At 57.9% G+C, this 19,552-nt stretch overlaps 1 protein-coding gene across 9 annotated transcripts in view; it reads right to left on the bottom strand.

Annotated features, from left to right (window-relative positions):
• The window catches only part of Ccdc57 (coiled-coil domain containing 57), an 82,813-nt gene that overhangs the window by 46,207 nt on the left and 17,054 nt on the right, over positions 1 to 19,552 (bottom strand). For 7 of the 9 annotated variants that reach the window (XR_002388098.2, XR_002388099.2, XM_021241002.2 and 4 more), the window contains exons 4-12: positions 18,402 to 18,503; positions 16,687 to 16,844; positions 16,524 to 16,598; positions 14,280 to 14,480; positions 11,100 to 11,258; positions 9,481 to 9,643; positions 8,927 to 9,061; positions 2,577 to 2,811; positions 2,265 to 2,417 (exon numbers count right to left, since the gene is read on the bottom strand). Coding sequence is in view for 7 of the 9 variants with exons in the window: in XM_021241002.2 (XP_021096661.2) it covers positions 2,265 to 2,417; positions 2,577 to 2,811; positions 8,927 to 9,061; positions 9,481 to 9,643; positions 11,100 to 11,258; positions 14,280 to 14,480; positions 16,524 to 16,598; positions 16,687 to 16,844; positions 18,402 to 18,503 (1,381 nt within the window). In the remaining 2 variants the exon portion in view is untranslated. The remainder of the gene's footprint in view (positions 1 to 2,264; positions 2,418 to 2,576; positions 2,812 to 8,926; positions 9,062 to 9,480; positions 9,644 to 11,099; positions 11,259 to 14,279; positions 14,481 to 16,523; positions 16,599 to 16,686; positions 16,845 to 18,401; positions 18,504 to 19,552) is intronic. The other 2 variants (XM_087208272.1, XM_087208271.1) reach the window with 2 other exon arrangements.

Raw genomic sequence — 19,552 nt, 5'->3', positions numbered from 1 at the left:
AAAATGTGCTGTACATGAAATATAATCCTGTGCAGAGAGAGCAGGACAAAATCCAACCTGACCACGCAGTATCTGATGGAGCCACACCACTTACACATGAGGCATTTGTTTAGAAGTAACAAAAAAGATGCCAGGGCCAGGGATTTAGTTCAGTGGTTCTGCTGCCTGGCTCGCAAGCGCAAGGTCCAGAGTTCGAACCCTGGTACCAAAAAAAAAAAAAAAAAGATGCCAGCAGCTCACATGGGTCAAAGGAAAAATGACAATGGACATTACAAGTTATTATAACTTGTATTACATAACTTACATTAATATTAATATTATATAACCTGTATTATATATAATATAATTATATACAATATCCATGATATACACATTATATATTATGTTATATATAGTATATATATTATATATGTGAGTTACAGAATCTTATCCAATCTTAAGGAATTCAGGTTAAGCTGTCCTTTTGAGAGCACTTATAGCTTTGGGTACACATATTAGAAAAACAGAAAGGCTGAAAATCCATTAGCTGAACATTCATCTAAAGAAGTTAGAAAGATAACCAAATAAAGTAGAAGAAAGAGAATAAAGTTAGATGTGGAAGAAATAGAAAATAAATATAATAGATGATCAACAAAACCAAGTTGAGTCTTTAAAAAGGCTAAAAATAAATATAAATTTCCGGTGACTCTAAGCAAGAAAGAATAAAAGAGAACAAGCGAAGGACCCACCTGATGTGGGAAAAGGCCCAGTGGGCATTTAGAAAGCTCCTGGAATAGGGTAAGAAACTTTATGCCAGAAGTTGGAAAATCTAGATGAAATGGACAATTTCTTAGCATAATATAACATTCAAAATGATGCCCTCAAATGGGTGTGGTGGTGGATGTCTGTAATCTCAGGACTTCTGTAGGCTGAGGCAGGAAGATCGAAAGTTCAAGCTCACTCTGGGTAACTTAGCAACTTAGTGAGACCCTGTCTGAAAAGGAATTTTTTTTAAAGGGGCTGGGAGCCATGGTGGCACATGCTTATAATCCTAGCACTCAGAAGCTGAGGCAGGAAGATCCCTGAAAGTTTGAGACAAGACTGGGCTGCATTGTGAGGCTTTGTCTCAAAAAAACAAAAAAAGCCACCGTGCCTGCCTCGAAAGCACAAGGTCCTGAGTTCAATCCCCTGTACCAGGGCTGGGGATGTAGCTTATTGTGGAGGCCTTAGGTTCAATCCCTAGGACCACCAAAGGGGTCAGGGAGGCACACATGAAAAGCTGGAAGTCCTCTAACTACGAACAAAACTGAATTCATAGTTTAAAACTTTCTCACCAGGAAAACTCCAGCTTCAGCTAGTTTCCAAGCAGAACTCCATTTTTTTTGCTAGAGGTAGAAATTCTCAGTAAAGTATCAACAAACGGAACCTAGAGACGCAGATGGGAAGAGCCCCACGGTGTGGTGGTTCCCTCTGGGACTACAAGGTCCAAGCTGCGAGACAGCAGTGCCCGGACCTGCTCCTCCCTACCCCAAGCAGGCGCCCGCCACAAAAGCAGCCGGTGCAGGAAGAATCTGAGAGGCAAGGAAAGGACAGCCCTGCATCAGGGACCGAGGGCTCTAGGGCACAGCCCAGCGTGAGTTTCCTGTGCCTCTCGGGAGCTTTCAGAGGAGCCCACGACCCAGAAACACCAATGGGGTTTGAGGAAACCCAAGAAAATCTGCTCCCTGGAACCACAGGGCCAGGGAAAGACCCCTGCCCTCCAGTGCTGCTACCCACTGCCCATGTCCACGCTACATGCAGGGCAGCACCTTCTGGGGAGAGCACTCGGGAGTCCTCACGGGACAGCAGGGTCTGCAGGGGTCCCTGTGGCGCCCGCCTGTGATGCCAGCCACAGCCGGGAAGGCAGATCTGGAGAGCTGAACTCAGGGGCACTAGTGGGGCCTGAGGGCAGAGGGGCCTTGGCATGGACTCACTGAGGAACACGGAGGCACAAAGCAGCACCGGGACAGCACGGCAGGCACACGGAGTGGCAGTGCCACCCGCCGTGGACAGAGGCTGGCTGCCCCATAACCGAGCAGTGTGAGTTGGGAGAGGCAGCACCGAGGCACTGTCCACTCCACCCCACGAGGAAAGGGGACCCGGCCATGGGCGAGGAGTCAGGGCGGTAGCTGACTGGGGGAGCACCAGTGGCTCTGATCTGCTCACAGGGGCCAGGGCTGGGAAAGTCCATTTGGGGAACCATATTTCGTCTTTCAGAGACAGGTACTGGGACAGCCTGGCCTCACCGGCAGCCTCTGCGGAGCAGCAGGCACTGGGCTGGGGGTCGGCATGGCTGGAGGGCGTCCTCGGAGGCTCCCGCGCGCCTTCCAGCTGCGCTTCCAGGCCTTTCAGTTTGTGCTTTAGGTCTTGCATTTCTGCTTCGAGGGCCAGAACAAAATCTGCCAAGACACCGGACCTGTCACACTGTCTCCTCCCACACCTCAACCCTAGCTCCCCCACAGGATGCCCTCCCGGTCGGCCTGGCCCAGCGTGGCCCCCACCTCACTACCACAGATGCTGTTCACTGGGAGACAGACAACAGGGCCTGTCCCACTCACCAGGAGGGGCTGCATCTCCCGCAGCCTGGGGATCGGGATCAGGACCGGGCCGCTCGGCCTCCGAGGTGTCCCTTGCTAACTGTGGGGGAGGCAGCATCTGGTCACTCAGCGTTTCCATCTCCCGCCTCATCTGTGCGACGGTGCTCCGCAGGCTGCTGTTCTGCTCTTGCAGCCGCTGGATCTCCCTAGACGGAAAATCTTTACCAACTTCTTCTCTGTGCTGCTGTGGGGGCGTCTGTCAAACACACAGGGAGAAGGAGAAAGAGAAAGAGAGGGAGGCTTCCCGGCTCCACCCGTGCCCACCTGCTTCCGCCCTCTGTACCCTGGGCCGAAGGGACCCCTCCGAGCACGGCAGCAGGCAGGCTCGCAGACCCTGACCTTCCAGAGTGCAGGGTCCCCAAGTAACCAGGGCAGCGGCTCCAGGGGCGGCAGGGCTGGGGACTCGTGTTCAATGGGACGGAGGATGAGCTGGGGGAGACACTGAACTATGGACCAAAGAAGGGTGAAGAGGGCACATTTTACGTACATCTTAGCACCATAAAAATTTACCAGCTATAATGGGACCAAGAGCAGATCAGAAAGCACAGAAGAGCAGTGACCATAAACACAGAGCAAGAGAAAACAATCAAACTGAAGGAGGGAAGGGTCTGAAAAATAAAGGTGGTGAGCAGAACTCCAGAAGCAGTGGGACAACGTGAGGTGGTCTGGGGTGGTGGCCAATAGGCACCCAGAAAAACAAGAGGGGCCAGGAAAGGTTTTCCAAGCAGGCTGTGGTGGTGCACGGCTGTAATCCCAGCACCCGGGAGGCTGAGGCAGGAGGATGCTGCAAGTTCAAGGCCAGCCTGGGCTATATAGTGAGTTCAGGGCTAGTCTGAACTACAAAGTGAGACCCTGTCTCAAAAGCAAAACAAAACAAAAACCAAAAAGCAGTAAAGCTATTCCAGAGCACAGTCAAGTGCTTCAAGTCTGATGAAGACCATAAATCCACAGGTCTAAGAGCTTCAGTGAACCCTAAGTAACATAAACACAAAGAAAACTACACCAAACAGCATATCAAAATCTAACTTCTGCGAAGCGGTGACAACGAAAAAACCCTGAGCGACCAGAGAAAGAGGTGCATGCCCACGCAAGGGATAGACCAGCCAGCGGTCAGGTGATGCTGCTGCCCATGGCAATGTCCCTCACATCGGGGCAAGACGGCCCTTGCTCTGACCACGAACCTCTCCCCTCCCAGCCGGGCCACCCAGGGGACACACCCTCCCTGGACTCTCAGGGTTGGCTGCCTGCTGTCCTGGTCTGCGTGTGGAAGGACCAGTGCGCTATCCCGCAGGCACGAGGCCACCCACAGGCCTGTCCCCCAGCCCAGGGACACCGGGCCCTCCAGACTGCTGAGTCCGACCTGTCCCTGCTCCTCCTCGCTCCGTTCCCCGGCAGAGCCAGGCATGCAGGGTGTGAAAGAGACAGGGTCCTGCTGACAAGGCGGGGCACACACGAACAGGATGTGCTGTCTGCAGGTTTGGAGGCAGAAGTCGAGAACCCCCACCATGGAACAGGACAGTACTCAAGAGGAACCCAGAGGCCGGGAGAAGGACTAGCAAAGTCGAGCCTGGGCCCCTGATGGCGTGTGCACTGGCCAGGCTGTTTCTGGAATTCACACGAACGGGAAGCAGTTAGGGTAGAACTCACTCCACAGGGCTGGGGTGTGGCTCAGCGACCAAGCGCTGGCCCTGCGAGCACAAGGCCCTGGGTTCCAGCCCTAGCACTCAGAAAAGAAAAGTGACAGGAAGCTTGGGTGGGGGCGGGGTCACTTAGGCTCCAAGTTCGGGATCACCCTGGGCCTCAAAGGAAGGGCCCATCTCAAAAAATAAAATGTACTTAGAAAAAGGAAGAACTTAGATGAAAAACAGAATTCCTCAAGTGAGGCAGGACCCAGCCACCCTGCCAGGCATGGGCCAAGCTCCCGACCCCACTCCACCACTCCTGGTCCCCTGGGCACGGTGCTGGCAGGGGGCCTCGGGGCAAGACGGGCTCCAAGGGGGCCTGGCCATCTGCTCTGGACACTGCTGTGACAGCCCTGTTACTGTCACTTCCAGGCGCGGCTCTCTTTCCACCCCAGCTCATCGGTGCTTCCCCGAGCCGGGCTGACTCTGGACATGTGGCCTGCTGTGGCCTGCTGTGGCCTGCTGGCTCTGCCCACCTCCTGGGGCCTCAGCCCTCACCTCTGATGCTTCCCAGAACAACGATTTTCTGCAAACCCGTTTCTTTTTTTCTTGTTTTTGAGACAGGGTGTCTCTCTGTCGCCCAGGTTGGCCTCAAACTCACCGTGATCCCCTGCCTCAGTTTCCCCAGTGCTGGGATGACAGGCAGCAGCACCACGCCCAGGGATCTGTTCTCTTTTGAGCTATTCTTTTCCTCAGTTTAACTTATATTCCAGGATCACGGGTCCACTACACAGCACCTTATTATGGAAACTGCAACTTCCCCCTAGCATGGGTGGCAGTTTCCTTGGCCTGATAAGACTGCTCAGCTAGTCCAGTGCAACAATTTAGACCTCTGTGGCCTTGGCTCCTTCAGAGCTAGTGCTGACACTCAGAAGACAGCCTCTTCTTTTGTTTTCTTTTTGGTAGTACTAGGCGTGGAACCCAGAGCCTCGCGCATTCCAGGCAAGTGCTCTACCACTGAGCTACACCCAGTCCTTTTTACTTTTTTATTTTATTTTTTTGGTACTGGGGATTGAACTCGGGTCCTTGCACTTGCGCAGCAGGCGGCGAAACCACTGAGCTAAATCCCCGGCCCCAGCCCTTTTTATTTTGAGACAGGTCTTGCTAAGTTGCCCGGGGTTGAGCTTGAACTCGCAATCCTCTGCATAGGGTGTACCTCCGCGCCCACTCAGGAGACAGCCTTAGGTCAGCCACACTGAGAACAAACTCCTCTCCCTCCTCACCACTACTTCTCTGGCTTTCTTTTGAGGCAAGTGGCTGGGACTCCGGTAACAGGAAGCCTCTCCCTGTCTTGGGCCGGCTGCGTCTCTGCCTCCTCAGACTCCAGGGGAGATGCCAGGCCTGGCCTGGTCTGCCCTGTCCTAAGTACAGAGTACTCATGTGCCCTTCCTCCAGTTCCGTATCACGAGCAGGCGCCAGTGCAGCTGCTGAGGCAGACACCTCAGGCACAGCGGAAAGGCAGCCTTGTCTTGTGGAGTTACTGGCAGGGCCCCTGAGGCTCCTCGGGGATGTGGAGAGGCCATGCTGTGGCATGGGGCGGCAGCGCTGGTCCTGAATGCGCAGTTTCCCATGGGGCACACTCGTCACCGACTGCGGCTAGTGAGGGCGAGGTGCAGCCTTCACCTCAGAACTTGACTGGGGCTCCGCGCCACATGGGCGGTCAGAAGTGGGCAGACCCGCTCAGAGGCTGGGCGCTCCGCAGCCTTGGGGGCCGCGTGTCAGAACCGGCTCAGGCTCCCTGCATAAGGCTTCAGGGGAGGTGTGGGTAGACTGTCCCTGACCCCAAACCCTCTTCCAAAGCCCATTCCTTAGGTAACAAAACCCCAGAAAAGCGAAAGAGCGAAAGCCTCCCTGTCCCGCTGAGCTGGCACCAGGAGAGCAGCGTCTTCGGGTTACCAGCCCCGGGGAAATGCAGCAAAGGGAGGTGTGGCGCGAGGGATGCTTCTCTGTCTGCAGGGACAGGGCCTCTCCTGTGTGACGGAGGAGGCTCTCCACGCGACCACGTAAGGACAGCCTGGTGTGAGCCCCAGAGCGCTGTGGGGTGAGGACCCCAGGCAGCCCCGCGAGGCCACCCACCCACGTCTGCCCCTGCGGACCTTGGCACAGGCCAGCCTTCCCTACTGTGAACCTGAGCGTGGCTGCCGGGCCTCCTGGGAGCTTGGCCCCGGGTTCCCTGTGTCCCAGGTCCAAGCCCCCAGCCCTCCTGGAAGCCGACCAGGGCTGAGCTCGGGGAGGGCAGAGCACAGTCACTGCACATCTGCTCAGAGGGGAGCGCGGGGTCTCGGGCGGCGGGACACCACTTCCCTCTCGCCTCGTGAGGCCTCGGCGGCATGCACGCGCCCACAACTGGGCTGCGTGGGCACCGGAACCCGGCATCGGAGTGGAGAGCCCGGCCGAGCCCACTCCACAGCCGACGCTGGCCTGCGCCGGGCCCGCCTTCCCTGAGCGCTGCCAGCTCGGAAGGAGCGGAAGGCAGGCCGGGCGTTGCAAAGAAGCCCCCAAGGACTTCGGTGCCCTGGCACCCTCGACTTCCCACAGAGGCGCAGATGTCTGGCTGGAGAAAACAAACGGGCCCCCCAGCATGGTCCTGAGACAGGGTCACGCAGGCAGCGGCTGGGCCGTGATCCCAAACCAGGTCCTGTGAGGAGACCAGGCCCGGGCCACCCTCCAGCAGATGGCGCCTGGAGGAGTCCCGTAGGTTCCAGAACAAATTACCACTGGGCAGCTCAGACTACAGGAATTCATCCTCCCAATCGGGGGTGGGCAGCTGGTCTCCGCCCCGTCTGTCCGAGGAGCCGCCCCAGGCCTCTGGCGCCCTCTGGTGGTGGCAGCAGGCTCGGCACCCTGGCTTGTGATTCGCTAATCTCACAGGGCAGGGTCTCTCTGTCCTCTCCTCATAGGACAGCAGGTGCTGGATTAGGGCCGGCCCAACTCCAGTGCGACCTCATCCTTTTTCTCCTTCTTTGTCCTCTCTTTTGTTTGTTTTTCTGTTTGTTGAGGCTCTTGCTCTGCAGTCCGAGTTGGCGTTGTATTAGCTACACAGCCTAGGCTGGTCTTGAACGTGCAATCCTCCTGCCTCAGCCTTCCAAATGCTGGGATTATGCACTGCCGTGACTCACCTGTGCCTTCATCTGAACCAACTACACACGCAGCAACCTGATGCCAATGAGGTTCGACGCTGAGCTGCTGAGCTCAGGACTTGAACCTGCCTTTCTGGGGGAATCACTTGGCCTGCAGGAAGCCCAAGGTCAGTCCTGGACCAGCCTGGGCAGTCCTTGTGGAGACAAAAACCACTGTCCTCCCGGGCTCAGATCACTCAGGCACTGCGTGGGAAGCTGTGTCTCTGGGACAAAGGTCCAGCCTCTTAGCCAGGCTGATTATGAAAAGCTCCACGGTTGCCACGAACACGGCAGTGCACACTGGATTCTCCAGACCAAGGAAGCCAGCGGGGTGGTCACAGGACTTCAGAACCCAAAGGGGAACAAGTCACCGGGGTCCACTGGCAGCGACGACCTGGGAGACACTGGCATCCCTGCCTGGGCCCAGGCTGCTGGCAGCAGTGCCCTGCTTCCCAGCCTTCCTGTTCCTTCCTTGGACGGACCAGCCTGCACCTCCAGAGGCAGTGGCTTCGTGCCAAGAGGCTCCAGTCTGAATGGTCCCCAGATGGCGGAGACAGGGTCCTGCCACGCGCTGACCTCGTGTGCCTGGCTGGACACTGCAGGGAAGGAACCACCCCTGGGCTCCACATGCTGCTCCAGAGGTGGGGAGGGCCACAAGCGACACATGCTGAGCGCTGCCTGGGTCGGCAGCTTCTTCCTCCCTGACAAGGCCAGCCAAGGCAGAGAAATGAATCGCTATGGGGCCAGACTCAGAGTGGCTGGCAGGGCTGGGACTGGGGGCAGGGGTGATGGTCACACCCTGCACCCCATCAGAGGAGGGGGGTGGCACACTGACCGATGGGCTGTCTGCCCTGGACACTGGATCTGAGCGTCTCCCTGCATCCGAGTGCACCTCAAAAGAATCAGCAGGGGAAAGAGACACCGAAGCCACTCATGGGCCTGGAACGAGCTGCTCCCCCCCCCACCCCCAGCTTCGTGGTGCCACAGCTGTGAGGGCTCAGGCAAGCTCCTCAAGGTCCCTGGGCCCCAGAGACCAGAAAGGTGCTGCAGTCTTAGAGGGATGGTGGGGCAGGCAGAGTGTGTGGCTCCTGACCACTGTCATCCCTGCTAAACACCACAAAGAGCTGCAGGGACAGATGTGACAAGAATGACCGCTATGCAGCTCCAAGGACAGAACCACAGCGACGACCTGCATTCACCACCGGTATTAGTCAGGTCTGGGATTTTCTTCAATGCTGGGGACGGAGCCCAGGGTCTCACTGTGTTGAGCATGTGCTCCGCTGCTGCCCTGAGCCAGCTCTGAGTCACATTCGGACCTGGGATCTTTATAATTCTCAAATGCTAAAGATGCCAAAAAGGTTCTGAATGCCAGTTTACCTGTTTTAATCCTTCACAGCTGCAGCCCACCTGTGCGTGTGCAGGAAGAGGACTGAGAAGGCCCGGCCAGTTCCCTGCAGCTGCTGGGCTGAGGTTCACAGAGCCAGCGGGGTGGCCAGGTGGGGGCACTTACCTGTGGCTCCAGCCTGGGGAGGGGCCCGTGTGCCCGCAGCCCCTGCACGGCCTGGTCTCGCTCCAGGGTCACAGCCCGCAGCACCACCTCCTGCTCCCGCAGCGCCTGCTCTGTCTCCTGAAGCTTGGCGGTGACCTGGGAAACACCAGCTGGGGGTGAGGACAGCACCGGCCTCCCGAGCAGAGCCAGCCCTGCTCTGCCTGTGGGCCCAGGGTGCCGGGCAGGAGTGACAGCCATCCTGTCCAGCCGGTGGCCGGCCGCTCCTGCTGGGTGGGCTGCACACGGCAGGCAGGGTCTGTGCCATACCAGTAAACCTCGCTGTGCACCAGAGGGACACGAGCTGCACAACGAGGCCCTGCTAGAGGCTGGTGGGCAGGGCAGGGACTTGTCTTTATTACTGTGACTTTACTACTGTGAGTGAACTGGTCAGTGAGGCCTGGTGCTTTCAAATGTAAATGCACAGAACCCACCCGGCCACAGCACTGAGTGTGCCCCAGGCCCGGCCTGGCTCCATGCAGCAGGGCCAGGGAGACTGCACCAGCGGCACCTCGCACCTGATCTCTGGCCTCCATCAGCCCCTGGATCAAGGCCTCTGACCTCTGGATCTGGTCCCTCTCGATGTCGTCACAGCGGCGCTGCCAGTCCAGACCCAGCTGCACCTGGTCACGCTCCAGGCTCCGTTCCCTCTCAACAGCCTGGGACAGCTGCTGTTTGTACCTGGGGACAAGTCCAATGGCCCACGTTAGTGTTTCTCGGGTCCAGAGGGGTGTAGCACGAGGGAGGTGCCCTTCTGTCTCCCACAGTGAGTGCTGACGTAGGATGTGCCCAGGGCTCGGAGGCCGAGGGAAGCTGCTGCAGTGTGGTGGACAGGCAAGGGCAGAGGCTGAGCTCACCGAACACGGGAGACCCAGGCCGTGAGGAAAGCAGAAGCACCGATGTGCAGGAGGACCAGGGAGGAAGTGAACAGACCCAAAAGCAAACTGCTGAAACCCTGAGGAGCAGGCAGATAGGACTGAGGCAAGAGGCGGTGAGTTCAGCTGAGGCAGTGCAGAGGGAGCAGAGGCAGCAGAGCCACCACTCGACACCGGAGGAGGAGGCAGGAGAGGCACCGACGCCAGCAGCAGGCACTGGGCGAGGGCACCACCACCACGATGAAGGGCAGCACGAGTGCTCAAGTGGAAGGCCCAAAGAGAAGCCAGAACCTCACCGAACGTCCACGCTCCAAGCGAGGAGCAGGGAATGAGAGAATATAGTAACTGAACACTGTCAGAATTGGGGATCCAGAGAGCTGTTCTTGTTGCCTGCCTCGCAAGTGCAAGGTCCTGAGTTTGATACCCAGTACAAAAGAAAAAAAAGAAAGAAAGAAAGAAAGACAACATAGTGAGGCCAAGGGAAACAGAAGAAAGAATATAATAAAGAGTAGATAGCGATGAAACTGAAAATGGAAAAGAATTAAGAAAGTCAGGGGAGGGCCAGGGATTTAGCTCAGTGGTTCCGCCACTTGCCTTACAAATGCAAGGTCCCGAGTTCGATCCCTGGTACCAAAAAGAAGAAAGAAAAAGAAAGTCAGGGGAGGAGCCAGGTGTGGTGCTGCACACCTGTGATCCCAACACTGGGAGGCTGAGGCTGGAGGATCGTTGTGAGTTCAAGGCCTGAACTACACAGTGAGACCCTGTCTCAAAAAAAAAAAAAAAGAATGAAAAAGAGAGAGAGGGCTGGGGCTGTAGCTCAGTGGCACAGCACTTGCCTAGCACGTGTGAGGCTTTGGGTTCAATCCCCAAGGACCCCTTAAAAAAGTCACTGGTACACAGTTAAGATGGGGTGCTTTATTTTATTTACACTGTTTCTCAGTAATGCTGACTTCAATACATTACTGAAAGTAGATTATCTTTGCAGAAGCACCAGTTCCTGAACTGCTAAGACAGACATCAGGACAGCAGCAGGCAGACAGGGGTGACCCCGAGTGACTCCCGGCTCTCCCGACAGTGAAGGCCCTCCCCTCCCTCCCCGGCTCTCAGCTCGCCCACCCTCCTGGCCACTGTGCTGGGTCTCTGCTCTCGGCTTCGGGTTTCAACAGAACCAAAGGAGCAGGAGGAAGGGTTGTTTGGTCTTCATCCTTGGACCCAGAGGGGCTCCCAGCCCAGGAGGCGCCAGCCTTGGGGACCTGAGTTACCTGTCCACGTCCTGCTGGGCTCTGGCCAGCTGCGCCTTGAGCTTCACCTCCTCCTCCCGCAGTGCCTGGGCCTGCAGGCCACTGGAGACCACCTCCCTGGACATCTGCGCGACCTGTGCATCCCAGCCAGCTTGCAGAGCGGCTGCCTCGTCGCGGAGCCTGAGCAGAAGGAACTGTGTGAGTTGGGGCTTCCTGCCTGCACCCCCAGGCGCTGGGCTGGGAGGAACCCGACAGACATGTGTGCGCTCACTGGGCCCAGAGGACCCCAGAGCAGAGCTCGAACTTCTGGCCTGGACGCAGGCAACACATGGGAAGAAAGAGCCACAGGTCCAGCAGACTCAGCCCAATGCTGCCTCACACTGCCGGTGCGCCCGGTGCAGGGCTGGGCCAGGCAGGAACGGGAGCCCAGCGCCCACAGAGCCTGCAGCCATGCCCAGCAAGCATCTCACGAGCCTTCAAACTGAATGCAAAACAAGGCTCCTTCGTGCCCACTGACAATGAGCAGCTTACCTGAGAGTCATTCGGCAGGTGTCACCTCGACCAGTCAATTCTGGTATTGGATAAATTTGATGAGATTGTTGTTTTTATATTTCCTGTTATATTATCTTATCAAAATGAATGAAAAATATACGAAAGTTTTGGTCACCCTGTATTTAAATAACTGGACTGGTAGGTGGTTATAGCTTTCCAATAGAATGCCTCTAGAAGGGTTACCGAAAGCTGGGTAATTTCCCAAGCAACACTGAGAGAAGACACCTAGAAATGCTCACTAGGCAGGCACGGCTCTACCCTAAGCAGGAGGTTGCCTGCCCGTGGCCTGACCATGCCCTGCTGTCCTCACACCCGGCTTTGAAGGCTGCCGAGCTGGCCAGCGGCCACCCCATCGCCTTGGACAGACCTGGGGGCCCGTGCCCAGGAGCTGCGGCTCAACACACTGGCCAGCGGGGCAGGCAACCGTGCGGGTGGATGGAGGGCCCAGGCACACCTGACAGGTGCGTTTCAAGCCCGGTCTTGTGCAGAGTGGAAACAGTGACCTCACCACACCTTTGGATGTGTTTTGAAAAGCAGGGCTGGAGACAGGCATACCGAGGGCGTCGTTTCCAGACACCCGGGGCAGGCTGTCTGGCTTCAGACGTGGTCACTGCCACCCCACGCTGGCATCTGGTGCCCGAGGAGACAGACTGCACTCGGTGCCAGCTCTGCCCACGAGGCCAGCCCACACCCCTCCAGCCTGTCCAGGTGCCACAGACACAGCCGCTGCGCTCTCACCACAGACGCAGGAGGACACAGCCAGCGGCAGACTCGTTTCCATCCACCTTAGTCCTATAGGTGTGCTCTGGGCTCCGAACTCCACGACAGCATAAGACTGCACGCATAGAACTCCCCAAGGCCTGGGGCCCACTTACCGATGACTCACACTCAGCGAAAGAAGCCCCAGAGCTCATGCAGAGCCCACAAACCCGCTTTCTAGTCCAGAACAACACCCCTCTGTGTGGAAAGGAGAAACCACTCCGGGACAGGAAGTAAAGGAGAGTTAAGCAAGCATTACTTAGGAGCCCGAAGAGGAGGCTGAGACCCCTGAGACCCAGCAGGCAGGCTGGGCACTGGGTGAGGCCTAGGACAGCCTCAGACTCGCCCGCCTGTGACAGAGCCTCGGGCCACACCCTCCCTGGGTCCAGTCTCCTGGCTCTCCAGCCTCTACTGCCGGAATCTTGCTCCTCAAACTACCCAAGGGCAAATTAATTCTAAGGGAGTGATTCCAAATAGATCGACCTTCCGGCATTTCACAGTTTAAGAGCCCCCTACCCAAAGGAGAAATAGAACTTGGCAGAGAATTTTCTGTAGGGAAAAGAGAAGGACTCCCCGAAGGGAAGGGCGCCAGCCTCAAGGCCCCTAATCACAGCTTCTCCAGGGCCGGGCCTCCCCGGGGCTCCCTCCCTGCTCCGTGGGCAGCTGCTCGGGCTTCAGCCGGGTGATGCACAGGAAGGAACAGGGCTCCTGGAGAGGTGGGGACCTCCTGCACTGCTGCGGGGACTTGACGGGGCACGGCCACCATGAAAACCACGGGCAGTCTCCAAGTTATGCACAGAGCGGCGCGAGCCAGCGGTTCTTTCCCAGCACGTCTGCAGAAGAGCCCACAAGGGTCCCAAAGAGACATCTGGACACCCGTGTTCACAGCAAGATTATTCACAAGAACCAGAGACAGAAAGAACCATGTGCCAATCACCAGAGAGGAGGATAAACAAAATGTGGTGTCTCCACACGATGGCATATTATCTCGCCTGAAAAAGGAAGGAGATTCTGACTTGATAAGTATTGAACTGTGCACTTTAAAATGGTTGAGATCATTTTATGTTACATATATATATATCTATATATATATTTTTTTGAGACAGGGTCTTGCTATGTAGTGCGGGCTGGTCTTCTACTCATTCTGCAGCCTAGGCTGGCCTCGAACTCGAAGCAATCTTCCTGCGTCAGCCTCCCCAGTGCTGGGATGACAGGCGTGCGCCAACATGCCCAGCGCTTGTTACATGCATTTTTTTCACGTATCTTTAAAAGTAAATTTTATTTTATTTTATTTCATCCCATCCCCCCCAAGCCTCCTCCCCTTCCTATGTCATCTGTATTTTAACACAAAAAGTCTGAAGGATGAAGCTCTGACCTAGGCTGTACCGCAGATGGACCGTGAGGACCCTATGCTCAGCGAGATAGGCTCATCACAGAGGACAAACACCACAGGACTCCAGTTTCCGTGCAGTTCCGAGTGATCACATTCACGGAGAAGGAAAGCAGTGTGGGCTGCGTGGGATCAGAGGAGGGGACACAGAGCCGTTGAATAGGCACTGAGGCTCAGCTGGGGGAGAGGGCTGGAGGGGCGGTGCAGGTAGCACAAGCACGGCAGTGTGCGTGACTGATCCCAGCGGCCCGTGCGCCTGGAAGCGGTTAGAAAGGTAAATTGCATACTGCATATCCCTTCCCACAAATGGTAAGTGCACTGACCTACACATGCAAACCACACAACTTCAGAAACGAGAAAAGGCAGGGCTGCTGAGAGGAAGGTGCACCCAGCTGGCCGCTGCCGCTTCCCTGGTCTGACCAGCAAGCCGGCACACAAAGGGCACCGACCCTCAGGGCGGGGCGGGTGGGGCGGGCGGGGCGGGCCGGCCCCAGGCTCACCTGGCAATGACGGCGTCCTTCTCCCTGGCGGCATCCGCCTGAGCCCACTCGGCCCTGCGCAGCTGCCCGTCGAGGCTCTCGCAGTGGGCCTGGAGTTCCTGCAGCCTGGCCTGCGACGCCCGAAGCTGCTCCGCGTGGGCGCCCTTCACCGCCACCAGCGCGGCGTCTCTCTCTCTGGCCAGACGGTCAAGCTCCTCGTGTCTGAAACACCGGGAGGGATCCAGGCCAGCTCACCCGGGGCCCTTTCTCAGCCCTCGGCTGTTGCTGTCCGCTTGTCCCTGGCAGATGCCACTCTGCATGCAGCTCCTGCCCTCCGCTCTGGGGCCCTGCTCTCGCTCCACCACGTAAGCACAGGCAGACTTTCTGAGATGCCACGGACCATGAGGCGTGAGATGGACACACAACAGTCCTAACGCCCGTGCACAGCAGCCCTGGGGTTGGTTCCCTGCAGCCCACAAAAGCGGAGGTGCAGGTGCTGCCTGCCGTGCCTCGGGTGCCCACCAGGTCTAAGGCACGAGCTCTGTCCTGTGCAGCCACTGAGTATCCCGGGACTAAATTATCTAAGTGTGCCTGCTTCTCATCCTTCGTCCGGCGAAGTAGTTCCGAGACTCAGGTTTTCGCCGAGGGCTCCTGCTGCCCTGGGACAACGGGCCTCACCACCCAGGTGGCCCATGAAACCAACTCCGCCAGCCTCAGGTGTGTGTGTGGGGGCTTCTGACTCCAGCCCTCGACTCAGAACGAGGTGCTGTGCTTGCTTTGGCTGCCACACGAGTCCCCTCTGCGGGACGCGTCCTAAGGTTCCCAGCCTTCCTGCACGCGGCCATCACAGGCGCCTCTGAGGGCGACAGTGGCGCGAGACAGCTGTGCAGCAGCAGGATGGGAGCCCCAATCTGACCAGAGCACCTCTGCTGGCCCTTGGCATACCAGGTAGGCGCCAGGCCTCCGCTGCTACCCGGTGGGAGCTCATGCCGCTGACAGCCGTGCCGTGGGGAGGCCCGAGGTCCATGCAGAGGAAGACACTGCCCTGCCCACTCAGCCCAGGGTGGGGACTGCAGGCCCTGGGCCTAGCTGTGCCTGTGGTGTGGGAGCCAAACCCTATCTCACACACGCATTCTACTGAATAACTACGAATCTTAGTTCTACGGTACAGTTTTGTAGATTATGGACTGATAATTATTTCACTTTAGAAACCTTCCTGAACTGTTAGCAACTTTTTTTGGTATCAGGGATTGAACTCAGGACCTTGCAGTTTTGAGGCAGGCATTGGCACCACTGAGCTAAAGCCCTGGCCCAAGTTAGCACCTTTTGACTCCAGCAAATGTTATTATTTTTAGTTTATACGACTGTACGTAGTTGCTGTGGGTGATTGATTTTAAGCATAAAAAACATAACGTGTTCAGCCCAGGTATGATAACACATGCCTGTAATTCCAGCTGCTGGGAGGCAGAGGCAGGAGGATCAGGGTCAGTCCAGACAACTTAGTGAGACTGTATCATAAAATAAATAACATAACATAAAGCAGTAAAATAAAAACAATAGCTCAGGCAAAACCCTGTGGGAAGCAGACTGAGAAGAGGGAGTTCAAGGAGGAAGGCCTATGGCACAAGGTCCCTGACCGCCAGGGGAAGTGGTCTCAGGTATTCTGAGTCACAGCAGTGGGCTCGAAGTCACTGTGTGTTTAGATTACCCCAGGGGCGTCGGGAACAGCGACTGGACAGCCTGGACTCCTCCGTGCAAGAAAGCGCACCCTTCCCACTGGTTTCTGCTTCTGACCTGAAGAGACTCGCTGCGGCTTTCAAACACGCACACGGACAGTGTCTCCGTCTCAGGCCTGCTCCCCGCCCGCTGTGCTCTGCCCCGCACCCTCTGCCTCAGTGCCCTCATCTAGGTGAGGGCACAGGCCACTCTCACCACCACCGCTGTGACACAGGAGGCAGGCCAGGTGCGGTGGTGGCACATGTCTGTCGTCCCAGCACTTGGGAGGCAGAGGCAGGAGGATCGCTTGGAGTTTGAGGCCAGCCTGGGCTACATAGCAATGAGACCCTGTCTCAAAAAACAAATACAGGGCCAGGGATTCAGCTCAGTGGTTCTGCTGCCTCTGTCACAAGCGCAAGGATCCAAGTTTAATCCCGGGTACCAAAAAAAGCAGAGCAGAGCACCTGTGCAGGCCCCAGCAGGCCTGGCCTCTGCGCCAAGGCCCAGGGACCCTGCAGGAGGCCCACAGCTCCACCCCTTGACACTCACTTCCTGGTGAACGTCTCCTCGTCTTTCTTCCTGGCCAGCTGTGCAGAGTGAAGTGTCGCCTCTAGGTCCTTTATCCTACACACAGAACCAGGGGGAGAGCGGATAAGTGGTCTGCTGGTGAGGATGGGCCACCAGGCAGGCCAGCTGACCTCAGCCCACACACCGGGCGTCCTTCACGGCTTCCAGGTCCCGGAGCTCCCAGCCGCAGCCCTCCAGCTTCTGCTCTAGCTTGGCGTTCGCTGCCTCTGCTCTCTGCAGGCACTCGGCCGCCTGAGCTCCCGCGGCCCTCAGTGCCTCCAGCTCTTTGCTCAGTAGTTTAACCTGAGAAAGGTTTCGGCGGCTCAGCGGGAGCAGGACAGAGGCCCATTTGCCGCTGCCCTGGGACTCAGACTTCCCAGCACCCTGGCCTTGTCTTCACACCCAGGGTGGCCCGCTGGGACTGTGAATCAGGGAAATGTGCAAACCTCAGAACCAGGATGTAACTGGAAGGAACTGAGATATCAGAGGTAAACAGGGCTGTTTCACCAGGACATGGGAGAGGAAAGAAAACGAACCCTCAAGGAGCAGGAAGCACTGGAAATGTGCTCATATCCATCCCCAGTGAAAACTCAGCCAAGGCCGAGGCCACACTCGGGGTCCCGCCCCTTGAGGGTCTCACAGGCCCACTGGGTTCCACTCATTTACCCACAAACTGGAGTGCTATTTACACACAGGCCCACCATCAGAGCAGGGGAGCAGACAGTGCGGCTGGCTGCCCAGCATCCCGGCTGCAGGGCTCCAGGCCGTGCCTGGGCGGTCAGGGCACTGTGGGCGGAGGGGGCCCAGGAGGTCCCCAGGCAGGCGGGAAGGTGCCGCTTGGGCAATCACGGTGAACTCTGCTGCGGGGCTGGGGCGGTTTGCTGCCTCACACGGCAGAGCAGATGAAGGTGACAAGGTCCCCCATTACCCCCCGAGGTGCTCAGAGGCTCCCACAGTGGCTTTGTGAGGGTCCCTGTGGATCAGCCGTGGCCTCGAAGCCGGACAGCCTGGGTCTGGCTCGGCCAACACTGCCTCCGAACACCTACAAGGACAGGCCAGCAGGCCACCATGGTCTTCACACAGGGCTCCAGGGCCAGGAAGGCACAGGTGGACGTGGATGGCATTGACACCTGTGTGGAGGTAGGACAGGGCTGCTGGGCCTGGGCCCGAGCCACTCCTATTACCTGTCCACTGCCCTCCAGGGTCTTTTCCCCTGGCCCAGGGCCCGGTGCTACCCCTGGACTGCTGTGGAGAGGCTGGGCGGCTTGGGGGAGGGCTTCGGAGGCTGTGTGTGGCCCAGCAGGGACCAGCAGGGGTCAGAGCAGGTGTCACCCTCCACATCCTGCCCCTTTGCAGCCCCCTCAAAGGCCAGTCCCTGTCCTGAGTCCTCCATGTACGAGGTGCAAGCTCCTCACACCCTGGCAGAATGCAGGGCGGTGCTTGGGCTGTGCCCACAGTGCCCGGTGTCCCATTGGGGAGGCCCTGGCTCCAGCTTGCTGTGCACCATGTGTCAGCTTCAGACAGGCCCTGGGCCTCCAGAGCCTGGTGTCCCCTGTCACAGAATGGGGAGACGCCTCCCCTTTGCCTGCTTTGAGGCTCTCATGGGCAGTCTGCAGGGGCAGGACTTTGCCCTGGATGGAGGACACTTCCTCCAGGCCTGGGCACCAGGGCTCCTAGGCTGGAGAGTGGTTCTGAGCTGGGCCCTGCAGCGGGTGGCTCCCCTGCGCCTCACAAGGCCGCCCCGCACCAGCCCTCCAGCCGAGGCCCTGGTGGGAACCGTCTAAGTCACAGCTCAGAAGTCTCTCCACTCCCCGCTGTTCAAAGGCCGGGCTTCCTGCCGACGTGAGAGGTGCCTGCTACCTTGAGCTCATGGGCCAAGACTGTGCTGCTCATGCTGTCGGCCTGCAGGCGGAACTCATGCTCCTTCTTCTGCATCTTGGATTCAAACTCCAGCAGCAGCTCCTGAACAGAAAAGGCTCACAGTGGAGGAAGACAGCAGGGCTCAGCGAAGGACCCTCAAGGTGTCAGTAAATCAGGGCAGGGTGTAGTGGCTGACAAGGGGCCACCACGCACACTGGTGGAGAGGCTGGGGATCAGTGACACCAGCAGCAGCGAGCCACAGGCCACCACAGGCCCAGGGAGCTTGGAGCCCGGCAGCACCTGTGCCCCATCAGTCCCTGTGAGCAGTGGGGAAGGTGCTGGCTGGTCCTGGTCCCAAGTGGGCTCCAGGAGGTGGCTAGGGCTGCAAGGCCAGCCCGGCCCAGCCTGCTGCGCCAGGCTCACACGGAGCCCCTCTGCACCTGCTCCCTCTCTGCCCTCCACCAAGTGTGACCAGTCCGGGTCCACACTGCGTGGATCCTCCAGCCACCAGGATCATGAACCAAATAAGCCTCGCTCATACACTAACTGGTGTCAGGAGTGCCGTTAGAGCAACAGGAAGGACACAGGACAGTGTGGCCCTGTCTGCTCCTCCCTTTGCTGGCTTGCTCAGCACGGGGAAGCCGCCTGTGTCCAGGTAGAGGACCAACTGCTGCAGCTCCCAACCAGTGAGCCTCCCTAGCTGAGCCCTCCCCAGGACCACCCACTCCGCCAGGCTCGGGACCTAGAGGGAGGCTCGGAGAGAGCCTCAAGAGTGTGGCCACCGCTGCCCCGTCCTGGTAGGCACCTCCTGGCCCTGGCTACTGGGACCCATGGTGACACCACCTGGCAACGGAAGGGCAAGCTCTGCACCTGCAGCTGAGTACGGGGGAGCCTCAGAACACCGCAGAAAGCACAAGAGAAAAGACACATCTGGCTTTTCTAATCCTCTGAAAGGCAAAGCCGAAAGAGAGGGGTCCCATGACTGCAGTGAGAAGGTGACAATCAGGAGTCACTGGGGCTAACGCAAGATCACGAACCACCAGGGAGAAAGGGCTGCAGGCTGTGGCCACTAGGGGGCAGGAATGCCGCGCGTGCTTCGCGGCCGCAGACGCCGGCCTAAACCCCTATCAGTGCCGCCGGCGCTCTGGGGT

Source organism: Heterocephalus glaber, unplaced genomic scaffold (assembly GCF_053883595.1).
Source record: "Heterocephalus glaber isolate CG9 unplaced genomic scaffold, H.glaber_assembly_v1.0 deba00000937, whole genome shotgun sequence".
In the NCBI taxonomy this organism is placed as follows: domain Eukaryota; kingdom Metazoa; phylum Chordata; class Mammalia; order Rodentia; family Bathyergidae; genus Heterocephalus; species Heterocephalus glaber.
Note: the sequence above shows the minus strand (reverse complement) of the source record. Positions and strands in the feature narration are given on the sequence as shown.